This window comes from Teleopsis dalmanni, chromosome X (assembly GCF_002237135.1).
Source record: "Teleopsis dalmanni isolate 2A chromosome X, ASM223713v2, whole genome shotgun sequence".
In the NCBI taxonomy this organism is placed as follows: domain Eukaryota; kingdom Metazoa; phylum Arthropoda; class Insecta; order Diptera; family Diopsidae; genus Teleopsis; species Teleopsis dalmanni.
The window spans coordinates 65,404,779-65,427,661 of NC_051848.1; the positions used below are offsets into that span (position 1 = coordinate 65,404,779).

Here is a 22,883-nt window from a genome sequence, read left to right on the forward strand (position 1 = left end):
AACAAATAAATAGTATATATATAGAAATATAAAAAGAGTTTAACCATTAAAAAAAATTTTTTTTACTCATTATATTTCTTTAATTGGAATTTTATTCAATTTTATTATTAACAGTAATAAACCTATATTTTGGTTTCAATTAAAAGGAAAGAATAAGGGTAAATTTACCTAATTTTAGGTCGAAACTAAATGCGATTTATCACTTTTTATTCTTTTTAGGATAGATTAAAAAGATGATATTTTTTTAATTTAAATGAAATGTTTAATTTAACTACAATCCCTAAATAACTTTGTTTTAGTTTAATTAGATCAATTTAATAATCCTTGATTTCATTCGTGATATACCCCTACTAATAAAATAATAATAAAAGTAATTGAAGTTATTCTTCATATTAATAGGTTAGGAAAATTTAAAATTATAATTATAGGTAAAATTAAAGCAAGTTCAACATCAAAAATTAAATAAATAATTGTAATTAAAGAAAATGAAGTGAAAATGGAATTCGTGAGGAAGATTTTGGATGGAATCCACATTCAAAAGGAGAATTTTTCAAATTATTTTTTTTGATTAAATTGATGCCAGAAATATTACAATAGAACAAATTAATAATAGAATTATCTAAGCTATTATATTTTCTAGACCTTATAATTAGAAGTCATATATACTTTTTATATTATTTAGATAAACTATAGAGTTATTTATCCTCCTCGTCAATAAATAGAAATATAAAGGAATAGACAAACAATATCAAAGTGTCAATATCAAGCAGGAGCTTCAAATCCAAAATGGGGATTTTTGGAAATATGATTATTTAAATGTGGAATTAAGCAAATTAATAAGAAATTTGTTTCAATTAAAACATGAACTCCATGAAATCCTGTTGTTATAAAAAATGTTGATCCATAAATAGAATCAGCAATTGCAAAGGGTGCTTCAATATATTCATAAGCTTGTGAAATTGTAAAATAAATACCTAATGATACCTAATGAGATAGTAAAAAACAATCCTTGGGATGTTTGTGAGTAGTTATTTTCTATTAATCTGTGATGGGCTCATGTAACAGTTACTCCCGAAGCTAATAAAATAGCAGTATTTATTTATTATATTTCTGAACCGTGGTAAAAAGCTGTTTTGTTCTATTTCTTTCGTGGTGAAATCAAAAACAGCTGCTAATCGCTACCGCCTGCAAGTAAATATGTAACTGAATTTTAATACAAATGTGATGGAAAGCCCCAAGATCTATGCTCCATTATTATTATAATTTATACATTAATAATTATTTACTGAATTTAAATCATGTCATAAAAGAAATCGTAGCACCTATTGCTGCATAAATAAAGCAGTTGCAAAAAAATTAATTAGTTATTTATTGATTTATAATTATAATAATATTATAATTATAATATATTATAAATATAATATATGTATTATATAAATATATTGTGATTATAATTATATTATTTTTAAATTATTTATATCTTAAATAAAAAAGAAAGAAATAGTTGAATAAATCAATGTAAAATAAATATTAATAAATATTAGAAAGTAAATATTTAAAAAATATATATCTATGTTATATATAAATATATAAAATATATATTTTAAAATATTTATAAAGACAGTATAGTTAATCAATAGTTTATAGTTTACGTTTGTGTTGTATTCAAAATGAAGTTAGAAATAATTGCTCTATTTTAATTGATTAATTATTAATTTTAGTTTTTATGTATTTTATTTTATATAATGAAAAGTTTATGCACAAAAACACAAATAAGATCTTAACTGACAATCGAAAGACCTGATCAATAGCAAATCTATCATTTAGTTTTTACAAAGAGCTAAAAGAGCCATAATACGAAAAATCTTTCAAACGTTCATTCGTAAGATTTTTGAGTGTGGTGAGATGAGAGATCTTCGTCAGAATTGCACTGTCAGAAATAATAATGGTACTCACAAAATTTTTAAAATTTAATCAACTCAAATCTTCGGTTATCTCAGTATGTAATAGCTTTCTACAGCGTATGCAACATATTAAGGGTATTGATATATTTATATAACTCTATAAATTGATAAAGTGATAAAAAGATAGTCTTTTAAATCTCTTCTCAGTAGAGTTTACATATTGAGCTACCAAAGTACCTGATTTTGTGTTTGCCTGTTTTGCATCACATAAAAGCAAGAAAATGGCAAGAAATAGTTAATAGTTAAAAAATTTAAATTTTAAATTGAAGTAAAATTATATCTTTTATTTAATTTCTAAATTTTATCAATATTTATTTATTTTTTGTGTAACACTTCACAATCAGCTCATGGTTTACCATACAGCAAACAAAATATTGGAGCTGATGCCTTGGGAATCCATTAGCTCCGTTGCATAGTAATTGCTTAATACCTAATATACATAAGTCATCATGACTTTACTGAGTTACCGACCACATTGGAATATCCCTATTGTAATAGCGTATTCTGGTCTATAGTTTCAGAACCTGTAACATTCTCTGTTGAAACGGAAAAAATATATCAATTTAGACAAATTGTTCGCTAAAACACAGAATACTTTAATGAACTGGTCTACATAGCATTTTCGACAATCTACAAATAACTAATCACTTTTATTAACAAGTACGATCACTAATTGTATTTAAGTCAGGCTTAAATATTACAGACACTTAAACAATATATTTGTCGCTGTTTTTCTTTACACTTATTTCCACATTACAGAACGAAATTGTGCTACGTGATCTTTCCCATATGCAGGGCTCAGCAAAAGGATGTTCGTCTATTGATACCGGAGTTATAAAAGAAGAAGTCAAAAAGTCAACAAAAAAGGTCAGTGAAGTATGAACCTATTAGCAAGACGAAACACACAAAAATTCCTTTTTCACGTCAAGCGATTTCAACTGCATCCTTCAGAAACCCCATAAGACGACACATCAGCCTATGGTCAGTAGTGGAATAGTACATATAGTGGATTTTTGAACTGTTTATATTGTAATTTACAAAAAGTCAATCTGAATAGCTTAAGCCAAATAACTGCTTTAGGTACATTATATACTCTTTAATTTTATTATTTATATTTCTTTGTACCTAAAAGGATTGAAAAATTGTAAGAACTCAAAATCATAATATTTTTTAAAAATTTTTGACCATATTTATATAAAATTTTAACTATTTTAAAATTTTTATATATTTTTTTTTTGTTCAGTTTTCATTTGATAAATAACCAAATAAATTTGTTTTATAAAAATGTTTAAAAAGTTTCAACGCAGTCAAAATATTATGGTACATTTAGAATTAATTTACAATTCTCATTTAGTTTATTCAAAAAATTTACTGGTAAATATATTCACACAATTATAATTCTCATTATATTTGACAAAAATTTGTACAAATAACTTGTAGCTAGCTTCTTATATTATGATTCTATAAGTTTAATATAATATTTTATTTATTTTTGTTTCTGATTCAACATTTTCAATGAGTTTGTCTTGCAAATTATTTTTATCGTCGACTATTTCAAGTATATTCACATCAATTTACTTATTTATTAACAAAGTTACAACGTAGTTATAAATTACGTCTAACTAAACTTTATTAAAGCTATAGCTACCTGGCCTTAAGTTTATTGATTTTTAAAAGAAAGAAATATATTATAGTTAGGAGATATAATAAAAGTATGATTATAGCTTAAGTGACTGGTTTTATTTAATTATTTATTTTATTTGAAATTTTTATATCATTATTTGGTAGAAAATTTCATTGTATTTATTTTTTGAATATGTTTTCCGGAATAAGTCTATGTGGCTATGAATTACATAGTTCATGCGATCAGTCTAATTTTTGACTATTTTTCGACCATATGGAATGTGTGGGGACAATGGTGGCATGAACATTGGATTCCAATGCTTCAAGAATGGCTGATTATTGTTGCACTGAACATAGCCCCATAAAATATAATCTAGAAGCGTTAAATCGCACAAACGAGGGGGTCCGTTGGCCAATTAACAGAACCATTTCTGGAATAAAATTGCCACCAGTTATCAAATTGATTTCGCAATAAATCGATTGTTAAGCGCGCTGCATGACAACTTGCGTCGTCTTGTTAGAACCAAATGGCAAATGTCGTCGATGATAACCTAATTAATTTTTGGAAATTGTTGAGAAAAATCCAGTTAGCATTGCTTTAGAGCGCATACTATTCACCGTAACGGCAGCTTATTCTTTATTTTGAAAGAAATTAGGATCAATGATGCTGTCATTGATGTTGAGGATCATCTTCGCTCCATATACGGCAGTTTTACATATTGACGTAGCCGATTGACGAAGTGCTCTACGAACTTCGCGAACAGATTTATTTTCTTCAAAGTAAATTTCCAGTTAAACGATCCATGATGAATTGCCAAACCTTACCGAACAGAAATGTCGACACATAGTTATCGATATGCATAGTTCTCATGCAGCTAAAAAAACACTCTACATGATATTTTATTCAGGATCCCTATTTATTCACAGAGTCCCCTATTAGAAGTTAACACAAAATTGAAACAAATTCTTTGAATATTTAAGTACTTTATTGAAATTGATATATCGAAAAAATTTAAAGAAAAGTTTTGTTTGGTACAGTATATTTTCAAGTAATCGCTTATATGGAGTTTTATTATATATATTTAATTTCTGAAAATGTATTCATTGTTTTTACATTGTGCTATATCTGTTTTGTTGTGCAAGCAATGTGATTTTAAATATATTTTCTAAATTATTTTAAAATAAATATTTTTGTTTGTTTTTAATATTAAAATTTATGTTAATACAAATATTGAGAAAATTGTTTCAATCTTTTGAATTTATTACAAAAAAAATATTTAAAAAATTTTTATAATTATATATTTACCGTAAATAAATTCGAATTGGTTTGCATTGTAACCAATCCATACTATATATAATAAATGTAAGCTTAACTTTAAGACACGTGATTTAAGAATGCAGTAATGGACATGATGTATACATGCTTTTATGTTGTACAAGTCTTTAAATATTTGATTAAAAATGGGTTAATAGCTTTCCAAAAAGATATTATGGAGTTCTCTTAATATATGAACATATAGACGTATTGATACATGTTTATATATATACGTATATTTAAATAAATAAATGCAGGACAGAAAAATCTGTACATTCTTTTACAAAAAAAAAGTAATTAAGGAAGATATAATATAAAGATTAAAAGATATAATATAGAGCCGTTCTATCCTCAGGGGAAAATGGAGGATTGGTCTAGAGCGCAAGTTTTTGTAATTGGGAATTATTATTTGCATTATATATATGAAGAGCATTTTCACACTAACAATGTTATAAAAAAAATAAACGTTGTTTTATTACTTTTTATATTAAACGTCCAATTTAACGAATGATTTCTTAAATAATCCAATCCATCAATCCAATGAAATGAATAAATAAGAATATATAGAGTTTAAGAGTACACACATGATTTCTATTGATTTTTCACGTGCCACCTTTTCGTAGGTCTTGAAATATCATGATTATGATGTAAAATGTATAATATATTATAGGTATAGAAACTTTGATTATTCCTCAATATAGTTTTCGAGGTCTTATTACACCGAGGAATTCTTATCGGTTGAAATTTTTTTTATTATTTATTGATCAATTTATGAACAAATTTGTCTAAAAATAACATATGTATATTAATCTAAACAAGATTTAACAGCAATGCTGTCTAGCTTATTAATTTATGGGATAAATATAAATGTTAATTCAGAAAACCCCTTACAGTACTAAGAACAGGTATTGTCAAGACGATCAGGAACCATAGAAAATTTATAAAGAATGAATGTGTATAGATATTTTACGTATAATAATCACTCAATCCAATAACTATACAAATTATGCGTTCGTCATATAAAATAATCATCCACACTCAGAAAAATAATTTAGTTGATTTAAATAGATTTTAACTAAATCTTAGGTCAATATATTCTTACTCGGCGCATCATGTTGATTCAACCACACCACATATTGGTTTTCATATCTTCTTCACCACATGAGATAAAATTACTCTAACAAAATGATCAGGTGAATTTAACTAGTATGTGGTTAGAGTATATTTTTCTGAATGCAGCAGTCAGCTGAATGCATAAATAGCGCTCTAAAGAAGCAATAAAAAACCTTAAATCCTTATATATAGCACAATTTTGACACTGTCATGCCATTGAAAGTGAGTGCTTTGCACTTACTAAATTCAGATCGTATTTAATGTGCTTTAAAACAGAACTTTCAGTAAATTTTACAAGGTTTGTGCATCTGAAGTGCTAATTTAATGCACATTTAAAGCACATTTTGACAAAGACAGTGGTACGCTTCATTAGCGCATCAAATCAATCTGCTAATGATGACAGAACATTGTAGCTTGTTGAATTGGATATTCGTTAAATTGACTATATGTTTATTGGACATCTACTGTATTTCTATTTTTACTGTAAATATTGTGGGAGAGAAAATTAAAAGATAAATATTAGAATATATATTAAAAGATAAAGTAGGTCTAGAATATTTCACTAGGTCTAAATGCGCGCGCAGATATATATTCATTGCCCCACTTTTTGCACACAATAATATAATAATATTATTATTATTATTATTATTTTATGTTGATTAATTTCACACTTTTGTCTTAAGTTCCAGAGAAGTGATAGTTAGTGGATTTCAATATTAAAAAAAGCAGAAGAGTTTGGCACAAAATAAAGGTGGATAATACTAAATTAAATTGTTGAACTTTTTATGCATATTTTAATGGAACAAGAAGTCCTACATTTATGTTATATAAAATTGATATTTTAAGAATTCTATATATGTATTTTGACATTGCGAAGAAAGCCCTTATATATGATATACTAATTGCTGTAAATCAATTCGACGAATGTCAACTAAATATCAAAGGATTTCTACATTTAATGTATACTACCGAAAGTTATGTTGAGCTATTATACATATGGCGACAAAGATAAAGATCGAGAATGCATGAGTGATCACATATCTTACAAAGAGACATGATATGCAGGTGATCAATTGTCGATGATTGTTGGTAGTCATATTCTTTGTTGCTTTAACTATATCTGAATAAATTGTCTGAAGTATTGAAAGCAACAACAGATGTGGTCAACGACTTGATCGATTTGATCAACTGCGTAAGATGGCCCAAAAGTATAAATTTTAAAAGAACGCTCAATACATGAAAACTTATAGAGGCACAGGGAGAACATTGGAAATATCTATTAGTTATTATTAAGAATTCACATAAAGAAAGAAAAAATCTTATGGCCAATTTAAATTATACTAAGGCGATGCGGAATATATATAAATATAAATTTACAGTTTCTGCTATAAACACTATTCCAAATCACCAGAATATATTTAGAATGGCCTTAGGTACAACATAATAATTTAATGAAATATGTTTATATTTCTTTTTTTGGTTTTTTCATAAATGAAAAAAATGCTTATAAATTTTACATTAAATATGAAAAATATAAAATTTTTATTAATAATGTCACAGTTTTGTATTTCTTTTATTCTAAAGTAGCGATTCAGCGAATTTATTTAGTAATTTTAATTTATAACTAATTTCTTTTTTGTTTTGATATAAATTTAAAATATGTTAAGTTTATAGACTAGAGATTAAGGTATTTATATACGTATATATAAGTATAAATAAAAAAAAGCTATATACATATAATATATATTAATTAAATTAGTTCATATAATTTTCTTTCATTATAATATAAAGTCTTTTTTATTAGTTGTTTTCGGTATGGGTATATTCTTAGTATTTTTCAATTTCTTTTTTTTTTTTTAATATTTTTTTATTAGTGCAAAAATATTTAAATTAATTTATGTTTTTAAGAGCCGTCATTATTTGTAGATATCAATTAGAAAGAACTCAGTACAAGCAGCTTAAATTGTTAAATAAATAAATTATATTTATATCAGTATATGCAATGTATTTTTATTATTATATATATTTTACAAATTTCTTCGAAAGAAAACAATATTCTTTTCAAAAAAAAAAAAAAAAAAAAAAAAATTAGGTAGCTTACCGCCACACTTTGTGAACCGTAAAGGTCAGCAAGAAGAAGAATCGGAGCACCTTGCTTCAAAGGTCGATTGTAAGAGAACGGTGCATAATAGATGAAAAATTTTAAAAACCGAAAAAAATAAGTACATAAATGTAAAAAAATTTGGAAATACTGACAAATATTTTTGAAAAAAAATTAACTTAAATCACTATAACTTTAATTTTGAAAAGTTAAGTGAGTTAAGCTTTGGTGTTAGTATTATTTGATTGACTGTATTTTTTTTAGATAGATTGCTCTTCAACTCATCAGTTCTTCAGTTTTCATCAGTTATACCAAAGAATCACAGCTTACATTTACCTTAAGTAATTCCATATGAAAAAGTCTTTCAATTCTTATCTTGCAAGCATCTTCCATCAATTATATTATAAATTCCTGTTACTTTAACCGTCGAAAACTATTATTTTCTCAAGGTGTTAAGACAGCTGGTATTATACTATCTTTTGTTAACTACACAATTCTTGTCAGTATTTCAATAATTGTGTTTAATACTATTAATAAAATTAAATAATAATTAAATTAAATATTTATCAAATTAAAAATTTTAAAAATGCATAATTTAATATTATGCGAAGAAACATAGTAATTGCAAACATTTCATTGACAAACTGATCATTTTTATCATTTGCGTTATTATATTTTCAATGTATAGTAAATTTATTCATTGTGTTTGATATATATTATTAACATATTTCATTTTATCATTTTTATGTCTAATAAATTTTAAATATATAAATAAATTTTTAAATTTATTTTAAAATTTCTGTAGATATAATTTATTTATATATGAAAATTGTTACAAAAGAGTTTTGGTTTTTATTCTCATTTTTTTTTAATTATAAAAGATAATGGTCGCCATGAGTATATAGGTTTCTTATTGAAATACATATATATATATGTATATATATTTTTTAAAGTTTATAAACTTATAAATACTTTTTTGTGATTTTCTTATTATTATTATTATATTTAGTAAAATCTTATTAAATTTTAAATATTAAATTAAATTTGTGTAATATTGATTGTTACGGATTCTCTGCTTAAAAGCTGCTTAGTATCATTTTCTATTTCAATAGGCGAAATACCGGCACTACGATCATTTAGATATGAATTATCTTCCTCGACAATTTTTTCAAGTATTATATCACCGGAATTATTTAAACCTGTAAAAAATATGTACACATATATATTATAACAGATTAAAAATTAAAAAATAAATAAAATAATATTATAAATTAGATCAAACCTTTAAAGATATAGGTTTTATTATAAAAATAATTAGTTGCGATTATTTATAAAAATACTTAAAATCAATGAAGAACTCTGAAGGCAAACTAACCAAACGTCTATTAACGTTGAAATTCAAAAGGGAAAATATGAATGGATAGGCTATACACTGCGTAAGCCTTATGACGAAAGATGAGAGTCAGAAGCTGTGACAGGTAGCTATGAAGTTAATATCTGAACAGATAGTTTAAAGCTAAAAAAAGGCAGCTATAAAGTTAATAGTTACTCGTAAGGTATCCAGATATAGTAGTCATGTCATCACTGTGATACTTTCAGTGTTACTCTAGTTAAGATATACTCGATCTAAAAAACAATTTCTGGTATTAGTGAATATTAGTACTATTCAACCTTCTTATATCACATATATACCTTCTTAAATTCGTAGACAGTCAAGTAGCAATATTGCACTTCACTTTAAAACTTCAAAAATATAATGCTAACTATCATACAAAAATGACTGATTTTAGCAAACACCAGGTACTACAAACACATTAGGAAAATAAATATATATACCATGCAAAAACCAGAAAAACATCAATACTAGTTCGAGCGACAGTGCCTGCTCTGTTACACTGTTACAGCACGGCAATTTCTAGAAGCTACTTACTTTCTTAAGTATTTATCCGATATCCACAACATGTATGTTAAATACATTGTGACTATCATTAAAATAATAACTTAGTTTTCTTGTCCAGAATAGGGATATCCCTACCAAAAACATCTACAGTCAGTTAATGCCTTAAAACTTCATTGTTGATCTATCCACAAACTGAAGAGGAGGTAGAATCTATCAACTAGGACTCCTCTGTCCAGGACTTCAGACAAAGCGACTTCAATGTCTCGGGGATCGCTTTGTTGTGAGTTAAATATTTATTTTATTTAATTTCACGGGTTTTTGGCAGTTTTTCTGTATGGTAGTGTGTACGATCACACTACTATCGTAGTGTGTACGATTTCACTGACTTGGAAGAGAACCAAATGGAAAACCAAATGGTTTAACAAGGATTATGTTACAAAGGTTAGGTTAGAGAGGTTATCGCCTCTCCAGGCCAAATTTTTGAGGGCATCACAATGGGCAACATATGCCTCCGAGTGAAAGTGCTGACAACGGTCAGCACGCGCCTTCCGAACCTAATCTAACCTATCCAAAAACTTATTTGACAATAATTGCTAGTGGAAAAAATTCAAAATTGACTTCTCCTTAAAGGATTAGCATGCAGTACCTTAATCTTAGATCACTTCAGACAGTCACTGTAATGCTTTGTTTAAAATAATAAGTAAATAAAGCAGTAATAAAATAAATTCGTGAAGATTAATTGCCATACTTAAGTTATATCTATATACCTAGATAATAATTGGCAATATTTGTCTGTTCTCACCGTTATTATAATGTACACTAAAGAAGATTAATAACAATTAAATATTGCAAATATTTTTCGACAATGTTCTTAATAATCTTACTAACAGTAAGCAATATATGATTTTCGTAGATATTGACCTGCGAATTTCAAACATATAAGATCGGACCACTAAACATAACGGCGGGTACTATTAAGAAATATTTTATCTTATTTCACTTAAGATAGAACACATGACAATTTTTTTAAACTGAAAAAACCTTTTCCACAAAGGGTTCTAGAAAATAATAGGAGTATATATTGAACATTTTTTTTATTAAGTTAAAGTTAAATACTCGTATAAATATAAATTAATTTAATTTCTAATATATATATTTTCCAATAATTATTTTTATTTTTAGAAGTTTTTATCAATCTTTACTTACAATTTCTTCCGCTTATGGGGCCATTAGCAACGTTATCAGTAGCTGAACTATTAACCAAGGCAACATCAGTCGCTGAACCATTCTTAACATTTTTTTGCAAAGCGACTGCTTTACGCGCATGCCGCGTCGTCAATACACCAGTCTCAACATCTCGTTCCAAGCGGTGACCTGATCGTGATCTAGTTAACTGCCTTTGCACATAGTCTTCCAAATCCTCTTCCTCCTTGCGACTAATAAGGCAATTCAAAATTAATAAAAATAAGCCAAGACCAAGTGAAAACAAACCAGTGCAGGTAACTTCGTTCCACCATGCCGAACTGGAGCCTATTTTCAAAACATATATAAAACTGCATTTTTATTAGAAATTAAAAATCTTACTGAAGACATTCCAGGACATTGTTTCATCGGGTATAATACCGGCACCACATAAAAATATACCAAACACTATAAACACAATACCAATATGAAGCATCCCTATGCTAGTGACAACCTGAAATTAGATTTCATATTTGATTAAAGGAAGGTAACTTTAGTCCGTAGACTTCATTAATAATATTTAATGTTAAAACAGTATTATTTTTCATCATTTAGTAATAATCGTGCTTGTCTAGAACTGGACACTCAAAAAAAAGTTAGCTTAGCTAATGATTTTGATATTCTTATAGCTCGACATATGTATTCCTCGTGTTCATACGAATATAAATTTGTGCCGTCGCATGAAAGTTTGAGATTTGCTTTCAAAGGTCTAGAAAATAATCCATTCTTAAAATGCAACTGGGACGTAAAATAAGTTATCTAAAACAATGTTATCTAAACACAAGAAATCATGCTGTAAAAGGGATGAAGAGACAAAGCACTTCAAAATAAATATATCAGAAAAAAGATAATGCTGTCCAAACAGATAGTATTTTAAATGATCACTCAATCAGCAATTCTGAATTGTACCGGCATTAGCTGGACAAAATGAATTATTTACTTAAACGGAAAAGACTTGAATTAATCATTAAAAAAGGTGTAGTATTCCCATACAGGTTTGGTAACTCGCCAGAAATTCCAACAATTTGGATGAGATCTACCGCAACACCCACTATATTCTTTAGAGTTACCTGTTATTTGTAAAAATTTTGGACGTTAAAAAATTTGTTTCGAATAAGGTAGTAAAGATATGAGACCACAATAAATAATACCTATATAATTCTATCAAATATTTATTCACTCTAAAGAAATCGTTTTATATTTATATAAAGCAAATATTTATGAAAAAAAAATATTGGATTAAAATTCATATTGGATCTTATATAAAACATGGGTTCACTTTAATATTCCTATTTTTTATTTGTTGTTTCAATTCTTTGTTTCAATCTTTCAATTTTCCTATTCTAATAGATATATAGAAGACGAAAATGTGAAAATGTGTTTGGTGAAAGTTCTAGCTAATATACCTGACTATCGAGCATGCCTGGTCCTGGTTTCGCTGCAGCATGTGTGTGATGATATTTTCGTCGAAATGAGCCGCTAGGTGAATGAAAAGTTTCACCACTTTCGGAACTTTGTGTACTGTAACGTCTTTCTCTTGCTCTTTTCTGCTCATCTCGTCTCTTGCGCTGACGTTTAATGGCCATCGCCGAATGTATGCCAACGGAATGCATTGTCACGCTGCAATTAGAAATTAAAAATTTATTAAATTAAACTTTTCATACAAAAAATATATAAAAAATCACTATCCTGTCCTATCCAAAGTGCTCATTTCCAGATCAAATAATTTGAAATCCAAATTTAAAACTAGATTTTTGATATAATTTGAAAGTTCTTAGAAAAATTGGTTTTTATTTAAAAGAAAAAATGTGTACATGAAACCTCTGAACTGAAAAGGATAATAAACAGAGTTTTTAAAATTTCAATCGAGTTCGACTGTGAAATAATCACAGTTTTATCGAAGTTTGAATAAATTTGACTAAACTACGATGCCCACTATTTATACTTTAAGCCTTGGCAATACTGATTGTTGTCAGATGTCATCTGACGTTTCCATATGAAAGTTTGACAACACAAGAGTGCATCGACCAGCTCCACCCTTTTCCACTGTGCAACGCTACTACAATGATTTTAGTCGGGGCCGAAGTTTGCTCACTGATGAAATTCGTATTCGTAAAGGTCGTCCAAAATCAGTTGTTGTGCTAGAAAATATTAATGCTGTGCAAAAACTGATAATACAAAATCGTCACTGGACATATCCGTACTCTGAGATTGAGGGAATTCTAAGCATTAGTTCCATCAGCATATATAAAATATCATATAGCCGTGAGAAGGTTTGTTCGCTTTGGATCCCATCCTGCATCATATGACAAAATCTCAAGAAGATGCTTGTTTCGATTGGTGGACGCAAATGCTCCAGAAGAACAGTGGCGATGTAAAAGAAGTATACAAGTATAAGATTGTAACAGGTGATGAATCATGGATATATGGGTATGAATCGGAACATAAACAGCAGTCGACTGTATAGGTGTTTTCAGATGAACCAAATCGAAGAAAAGTTGTTTGCGTTCGAAGCACTTCGAAACAAATGGTTGCTTGTTTTTACGGGAAAACTGGTCATGTGGCAACTATACAGTTACAATTTCAGAAACGTAAAACGGGGTCAATATCGAATATAATACAACCATTTGTTTACCGGAAGTCTTCAGTGAAATACGAAAATCAAACAAACGTCATCGGAACATTCTCCATCAAGACAATGCGAGTGCTCACACATCTCGTCTAACACCCGACTATTTGAACATTCGAAAAATCGAATTAATGTGTCTACACCATACGATCCTAATTTGGCACCTAATGACTTCTTCTTGTTCCCAAACATCAAGCGTAAGAATAAATTGCGTGGACAACGATTTTGGTTAGCTAACGGCGGAAGAAGCCATTAGTATATTCAAAAACCATGTTTTGGAGCTATCTAAAGAAGATTCGGAAAAATGCTTTGACAAATGGTTCAAACGCATGAAAAGGTGTATTAAACATAAAGGAGAATACTTCGAGGAACAATAAAGCGGTTTTCAACGACAAGTTAGTATTTTTTCATTATTAGGCTTAAAATATAAATAGTGATCCTCGTAGCACAATTTTCGATGGAATTTTTCACACTCCTCTAATTTAGTCGAAGTGTGCGAGTTGATATTTGACAGTTAAAATCAGCTTTAAAAATGTTTTCGTTTCAATTGAATTTAATTGTTTTTAATTACAACAACAAAATAATACAATTATTTTATTGTTTCAATAATAAAATAATCAATGAAATGAAACTTCACGGAATATTTCAACTTGAATAATTTTTAAATTGAATATAGTTTATTTTCTTAATTTTAAAAAAATTTATAATCTTTATTATGATCATCAGTATCAATACTCATTAACAAACCCTGATGTCCTTTTCGATTGGTAAATCTGTGGTAACTTTTTCAATTGAGATTCGCTTTTAATGTAATTTTCATTTTCGACTGATGAATCTCGAGCGAAATGTATAACACTCGAGATTAATTTACAACACTCTAGATATTTTGCCAGAGTAATAAAATTAACCTCAAATTAACAGCTGTTTTATGTGATTTGACAGATAAAGTGTAATTTGATTTAATATATTTATTTGTGAAAAATGTTAATATCTACTAACACGTCTAAAAAAATGTTAGATTACTCTAAAAAATTTTTGGTTGGACGACAAAATTTGGCAGATCGAGAATAAATCTTGACTGAATCTAGATTTACCAATCGAAAACGCCATAAAAAATCACAAGAACTATGTATTGTTTAACTAACTTTTAATCTATCTGCTACAGAAGTAGAGTATAAACACATGATTGTGTTAGCAGTTGAGGTTACTGTTTTTAGCTTTTGACTGATGTCCGTGCCCACTGCTGGTCAAAATCAAATTATTTTTATTTCAAAATATAACCACAGAAATAAACACGTTATAGTATAATATCTATGGCTGTTTATACTACACAAAATTTGTCTAATTTTATATGACTAAAATAAGAAAGACAGACTGATTATATTTCCAATTAAATGAGGTTGTAGGATATGTTGAATTTGTGTTAATAGGTCTACCCCTTTTTCTTTTCGGTACAAACAACACAACTCATACGACACTCAAACTCCACCACGAACTTTTCAACTGCACCCGTAAGTACTTCTAACCTACAACGACACTTACATTCACAACAAACAAATTGAACCTTCCTCTTAAAGGGAGACTTTTTTCCTATGCTGAAAGCTCCCTTCATAATTTATTCAAGCCCGGCGAGTTGTTTTCGATTAACTGCATGGGAATTTATCCACATTGTGTGTAGGATTTTCAGAGAAAATTTAATGAAAACGGCAAATTGGATTTGACGAAAATTAAATCTTCAAAAAACCGTTTTTACGTTTTACCTACAATTTTTGTGTGACAAGACGTTGTAGACTTCTATAGAGCTAAAGTGAAGTGTAGTAGTACAACCTCCATAAATTCGTTAAAATAATATAATTACTAGAAAGTGAACAGTAGTTAATTGCGGAAAATATTTTCAAATTTATTTACCCGAATATTAAAGAAACTGTGCTGTATGGTATTCTGGAATTCAAGGGGAGACTATAAAACAACTACATGTTGAACATTCATCGTTGACTTAAAGTATAACATTTTAGATTGTATATCTTATTAAAACATAGTGACATACCATAGTTTTCAAATCTAATGACCCTTTTGATTGGTAATTTTTCTATTCAATCTAGATTTACTCGATCTGTCAAATTTCGTTGCCCAACATTTTTAGTTAGTAAACATTCATATTTTTCACATATACGTATATCAAATCAAATCACACTTTATGGTATCTGTCAAATCATATAAAACAGCTGTTAATTTTATGTTAATTTTATTACTCTGGCAAAATATCTAGAGTGTTATAAATTAATCTCGAGTGTTATACATTTCGCTCGAGATTCATCAGTCGAAAATGAAAATTATACCAAAAGCGAATCTTGATTGAAAAAGTTACCCCAGACTTACCAATCGAAAACGCTATAATTTTTACATAAATTTTTTATAATAAATAAATTATATACATCAGTTCCTACCAAATTGTTGGTAATAGAAATGTTTGAATTTTGGAAAATCATACTTTGAAAAACTAAATGTAATACCAGAGTCTAACTAATGTAGACGCGAATAAATTTTCGCAGTTCCTGAATTGAGTAAATCATAAATAAATAGATAGGTAAATAGATAAATAGATAGGTTATATGACGACTTAAACACTCGACTAGTCACTAGAAATCAAAGATCAAACTGCAGAATTTCTATTGGTTTAAACGACCGTAAGATTCTATAAGCGATATTTATTCCACATAGGTGCCTATTCGAAAAACTTTAGAGGTTTTGGAAGCGATAGACAACGAAACATTTTGGTGAAATGGAGTGGATGTTTCAACAAGATTCTGCACGGTTACATATAGTACATAAAATATACAAAGTACGCACCAACCAATACTGACTATCGGCTCAAAAAAGGCTTACTCCGTAAATAGATAAAAACTGCACAGGTTCACATAGGTGCAATGTTTGGCCCGTCAACTAATACTAACAGAATTTTTTTTTTGATAAATCCTTACTCATCTATTTACTACCAATGTATGTGTTCAGTAAAATAGCTTACAGAGTTTAATAGCCTGAAGCAAAGTTCATAATCCAGTAAAGCACCGCACTTGATCTATAACACATATTTATCGTTACTAACTAACATAACTAATTAAATGCAATTTGCTTAGATTTATTTGAATCTAAAAAGTAGACAGAAAGATTCATAATTTCGTTATATTATGAATATGTAGATTAAATATATTTTGCAATCTATTTCTTAAACCTTAAAGGTTCATATTTCTTAAATGAACCTTTGAACCAACCAGGTATCTCTAAAACTAAGCAATATTGACGTAGAGCATTGTGAAAACAGTTGTTTAAAATAGTTGTCTCTATTAAAATCTGTTGTAAATTATTAAATTATATATTATTTTCTAAAGTAAAACAGATTAGAAGAGAGTGTAAGTTGAAACAACGGGAACTTGATCTCATAATACAATACTTATATGAAAATAGAACTTCAAAATAATTAGTAATATTTATTACTTTATATATGTTTTGTATTTTTAATATTGCTCCTTTAAATCATTTGTATGCAGTATATCTAGCACTATTTGTGTATATGTTCGAAACGTTGAACTTTGTTTTTTATGTTAGTTTTTTTTTTTCACTATAACAAGATCTTAACAGAGGAAATGAATCTGTACTCCATAGCCCTTTTTGCAAATATTTGGTGAAAAATGTTAACAGAGTGCTAGACCATAAGACCTACTTCTTACTTTTGTCGCAGAAACTTTGTTAATTAAAAAAAATTACCTCATTTTGGAATGAAGTAGAACCATTGCAACCGATGCAGCAGCGACCAGATCAGAACGTCACCATCAGTGATCTTCGGAACATGTCCGTGAACTACTATTTATATTTCCATGTAAGACATTTTAACGAGACTTTGTTCCATATTATATTTTTAGAGAATCATCGACAAGCGGCTGACTTTATAGTCTACAGAAATAGAGCTGTTGCGTGATCTCCTAGATCATTTCTTTTACCATCAGGGTACAAATTGATCTATGCGAAGAATTCAACTTTACTTGATCTAAAGCCATGGAAGCAGATATTAAGTGAATAAAGCTTTAATTATTTGAAAAACCAATTTTGAAATGTTTCCCTTGTGGTCAAATCACCCAAGTAATTTTTTATGATTAAAGCTATAAAATAATACATTAAATAAAATTAATTTGCTAAAATTGTATACGTTTTTTTGCGAAAAATCTATAAAAGTTCTATCATTTTTTTTTACAGAATACTGGCTGAAATAAGATATAAACTTTGTAGAAGATTTGTAGCTATAACCACATTGTGACTGACTTATGTCAAACAGAGGCATTAAATGTTTAGTGTAAATTTTGCCATTTCACAGTAAGGATCATTTAACAATCGCTGAACATGTTAAAATTGCTAAACACAGAACAGCAGCGTTGGGATGAAGCAATTTTACATCGAATTGTTTTCAGTGAAAATGAGCCACATTTTCGCTTTTTATAGACCAATGGTAATTTCTAAGTACCTATAGAAACACCTTTGCATCCACAAAAATTCTCAATATTAGGTGATTAGGTGAGACCTAATGTCTGGTGGTGTGATAAACCCATTCTTTTTTGAAAATAATGAAAGTGTGTTCAAACTATCGGTTTTGATCCTTACACCCAATAAATTAAGGTGTGAAAAAGGTATGTGATTACAATAGTTCGGTGTCATAAGCCACACTACACACCCCATTTTATTTAAGCTTTCATTTTAGTTATGTAAATTGACCTCTAAGATCACATGATTTATCAGGACTGATCAGGCCTTAGATGAATTGACCCAATATATCGTGTTTATATGAACAATCAATGCATTGAAACGTTTTATTTAACATCCGTCAAATTTAGGACAAGCTTATACTAGCTATGTGCCGCCACAATTAATCGAAAATAACTTCAAAATGGTCTAGTACTGTGAAATATTCTGTGGAAGCTATTTATATATATATATATATTTATATTTATATATTTATATTTATATACTATATATAAAAAAATTTAAATAAAATTTTATTCAGAATATTGTTTTATTTACAAACGCACTAGTCAAGCCCCACAAACTATTAAATCAAATCCTCACAGGAACTTAGATCTAGAAAGGAGAACCAGAAACTAGGGTAATAATTAGTGTAGTCACCAAAAAAATGCGGTGGAAAAGTGAAAGTCTAAACGCAGAAAGAAAATCACAAGAGCATGGCTTCAAATACTAATACAAAAGAGATTCTCCTCAAAATAATGCGAAAGCGGTTCCGAGGAGGAATAAGTCTCGCCGAAGATGGGTATTTTAGTCCGTATAGTACATATTAATGTTAGGGAGTGGGGCACACCATTCCGATGACGGTCAGTCGGACGGTGCGTAACGCATTCCACCTCCTCACTCCAAAAAAAAAAAAGTAGTAATAAGTGGAATATAAATTGTCTTTAACTATCATAATGTAGATGGATGGACCCGGAGGGTTTAAGTTAGTTGATGAATTTCGCAAACTATCGTAATCTGATGAGTGTTACACACTCATAGTTAATTATTTTTAACTATCATAATATAGTTATCACAATGAACCCCTAGAATCTCTGTGAGCTGTTCAACTATGTTACGTTAACTACCACTTTAACCTATAGTGAGTACCCCAAATTTGTATAACTAGCTTACCAAACAATGTTTGTACTACTGATTATGATAAAAATATGTAAAAGATGTACTTTTCTGTTGATAAAACTAACAAATACATTAAGTTTATGTTAATACCCAACTTCAGAACAAAGTGACATATATCAATGTCTACAAATATTTATTCATACACTTTCCTCAAATTTATTTTCCTGACATCGTTAAAGCGGTTTTATTTATTTGCCAAAACTGCAGGTGGTCAAAATAAGGAAAAATGTATCACCTTCTTTAACAGCCACATCCTCCTGCACACAAGTAGCATTAACTGGTCCTGTGGCGTATGCTGCGCTTTTTCACCCAAGCAACGTCACACAAGTACGTTGACCTACTTAGAAATTGCATTGAGAGATACTTCTCGTAGCATGCGATTTCACCACGCCCAACAAAACAAATTTGCTAGAAGGATAATCACAAATGCTTTAACAAATAATTGAGGACATAATAAGGATTAATGATAAGTATTGATAATTGAAGTTTGAGATATACAATAATCATGTACAATACAATTTTTTAGTATTCAATTTAGAAACATAAACATCTTTGAACTATTTTATACGAGTAGCTGTAATAATTGTCGATCTAATCACATTTATCAGTTTCTTTTTCCAACAATCCTGTGGAAAGTACATAGGTGCAGTACACTGAACCGGCAAGGATAATTGCACATCACAAAGGCACAAGGACTGCATAAAAAGTAACAAAACAGTTCAACTGTCATTACAGAGCGAATGCCTTTTGTTAGAACATTTTATCCCATAAAAGCGTCAATAGGTAATGGGTTGCCATTTTAATTTGTACACAATAAGCAAAGGATATTTATTATCCTATCTCCATTAAGTGAACGCTTCCACAGTCTGCACAAGTTTCCAAACTAATGCGGAAATAGCAACAACTAATAAAGAGCTTCACTGGTTCGCTGGTTCACTGGTAATATTCGTACAAAATAAAATGGAAAATATATGTTTGAAGTCAACACTATTGCCAGTACCTAAGGCCACCACCATTACCGGAATTTTTCATAATGTCAATTTCGCTGTTATTAAGGCTGGCGTGCTATTCGTGAAGGAAACTTGCCTGTCCCCGTTTGGAGGTAAATACGTTTCATGTTTCGTGGTTCGAGGTGCAAGGTGCGAGGTTCGAGGTTCGAGCTTCGAGGTAAGGGAAAGCAGATTTGACCGTAACTAAAAATATTTCAACAGGTTTTTGTGAATATTTTCTATTTGTGTTTAGTATTTTGACAAATGTACACATTGTATTTGCTTTGCAAAAATAATATCCATTAGTAGTGCAGGGTTAGCGAGCGATTGGGGTCTGTATTTACAAACAGCATTTGACATGATTTTACTGAATAGCACCAAATCAGAAAAAAAAACAAAGTGATATCCCACAAAGTTGCTCTAAAAAAATACCATATGTAATATACATGAGTGACTAATACTCGCACTGTTCCATTTCTTGGCAATGTCCAGTATGACACATGCGAAAAACGATTCTTACTACTTCCCATCTATTTCTACATATATATGTATGTATGCACAATCTAGGTAATAAAAAATATATATATATATGTATATTATGCTTATAAAACCAAGTAGCACAAATTAGGATAGACACTAGGGCGCTTCGCCTCACAAGGAGTAACAGGAGCTAATGATAATATATATCTACAGTAGAAAACTCCACATCTCCTAATATGTGTAGCTTATTCAATAGACTGCAACGGAGATTAAACGAATGCAGTGCAATTACTCTTATGTTAACTCTATGTTAGCACATAGACCAGCAGGTTTTAAGCTAAATATTCCCGGTTGGTTGGTAGAGCTGTGCACAGTCAAGTGAAATAAATTAATTTAGCTTTAAGTGTATGTAGAGACTAATTATAAGCAACAATAGAAACGACTCGAACAAATAGTTTAATATGTAACGTAAGCATCCGCATATGCTACCTTCAAGCCGTAGTGACTTATTTCCCAGTTAAGGGTTTCGCCTGCCCCATTTACCACAGAAAGTAAATGCATACATATATGCATATATATATATAAAAAAAAAATAATAGAACGACACTTGAATAAATTTTTAACTTACATTTTTTTTTGCGAGTTTTGTTGTACTTTTATCTATAGAAACATGTAGCTAAGTCCTACCGAGATTTGTTTCGCGCAACTTAACTCATAACGCAGTTTTGCTTAATTGTTTTTGTTAATTTCTCTTTTTTTTTTGTTTTTTTTTCGTCTTATATTATTTGTTAAAACTGATTTAAATGCAATAAATGCAACATTTTGTTGGTTGCGTTAAATTACTTGGAGCAGCATTGCAGCACTAAAAATGTCAACAGCACCGCTTACACTCGCCCAAACACCCGCACTGCAGCTGTACACTGTACACTGTACAGGTACGCAACGCAGAACAACAGAACAACCACAACAAGTGCAGGGCCAACAGAATCTTTTGTTTATTTATATCACTTCCCGAATTACCAACTAATGCCTCCTTCTGTCGGTTTTCAGCCCCACTTTAAGATAATATTACCGCGTAAGACGGCGAGGAAAATCTGGAACTATCGATTTTGTACCAATGTTGTTCTTTGTTGTTGCAGTTACTACTCCGTCACGTCGCTCACCACAAACTGGAGTACGGATTTTACGTTTATTTAAATATAATTTTTTTCTTCTTCTTTTTGGTATTATTTCCTAATGTTTTCTTTTACGCAAATCTACCCGTTCTACTCGTTCTACGCGTTCTACACTTCAACTATTTCACTACGAAAATGATATATTCTCTTATTTACTCGTATTTGTTTATGTTTTTAGCACATTTTTAAATGCAAAATATTTATATTTTTTATTTTATTTACAACAAAAGTAAATGCTGCTCTTTTCTACTATTACGAATGGATGTGTGTCAAACAGGAAAATTCCTATGACCGTCGCCAGTGAGAGGAAAACCATTCAACACTATAACACTTGTAAGCACAGGATTTGGTGAAAAGCTTTACCAGTCAATATTAAATTTTAAAAGCTCAGTCCAATTTTTTTTTTTTGTAATGAAAAAGCTTCCCAATATAATTTGCACAGACGATACGAAAAGTTCACATCCTTTGTTCGGAGAGTGATTCAATTTTTTTAAATGGTCTATAAATTTTTAATGGAAATATATATCCTGTATTTTCATCTAATATCCACGCCCATAAAACTTCTAATTTTTAAAGTTCAAGCAACTTTTCAAATTAATTTTTGACATACTCACTTAAAGGGGTTTGACATCCAAAATACTTTATAGAACCCTAAAAAATG

The 22,883-nt window shown here is 29.2% G+C and overlaps 1 protein-coding gene across 1 annotated transcript; it reads right to left on the reverse strand.

Annotated features, from left to right (window-relative positions):
- Positions 1-9,154: 9,154 nt before the first annotated feature.
- LOC119690106 lies at positions 9,155-22,479 on the reverse strand. The gene is made up of 5 exons (XM_038105095.1): positions 21,676-22,479; positions 12,665-12,878; positions 11,601-11,712; positions 11,223-11,546; positions 9,155-9,315 (listed from the first exon to the last, which is right to left on the reverse strand). Exons 2-5 carry the CDS (start codon positions 12,869-12,871, stop codon positions 9,155-9,157), a joined length of 804 nt encoding a protein of 267 aa, XP_037961023.1. The 5' UTR covers positions 12,872-12,878; positions 21,676-22,479.
- Positions 22,480-22,883: the final 404 nt, after the last annotated feature.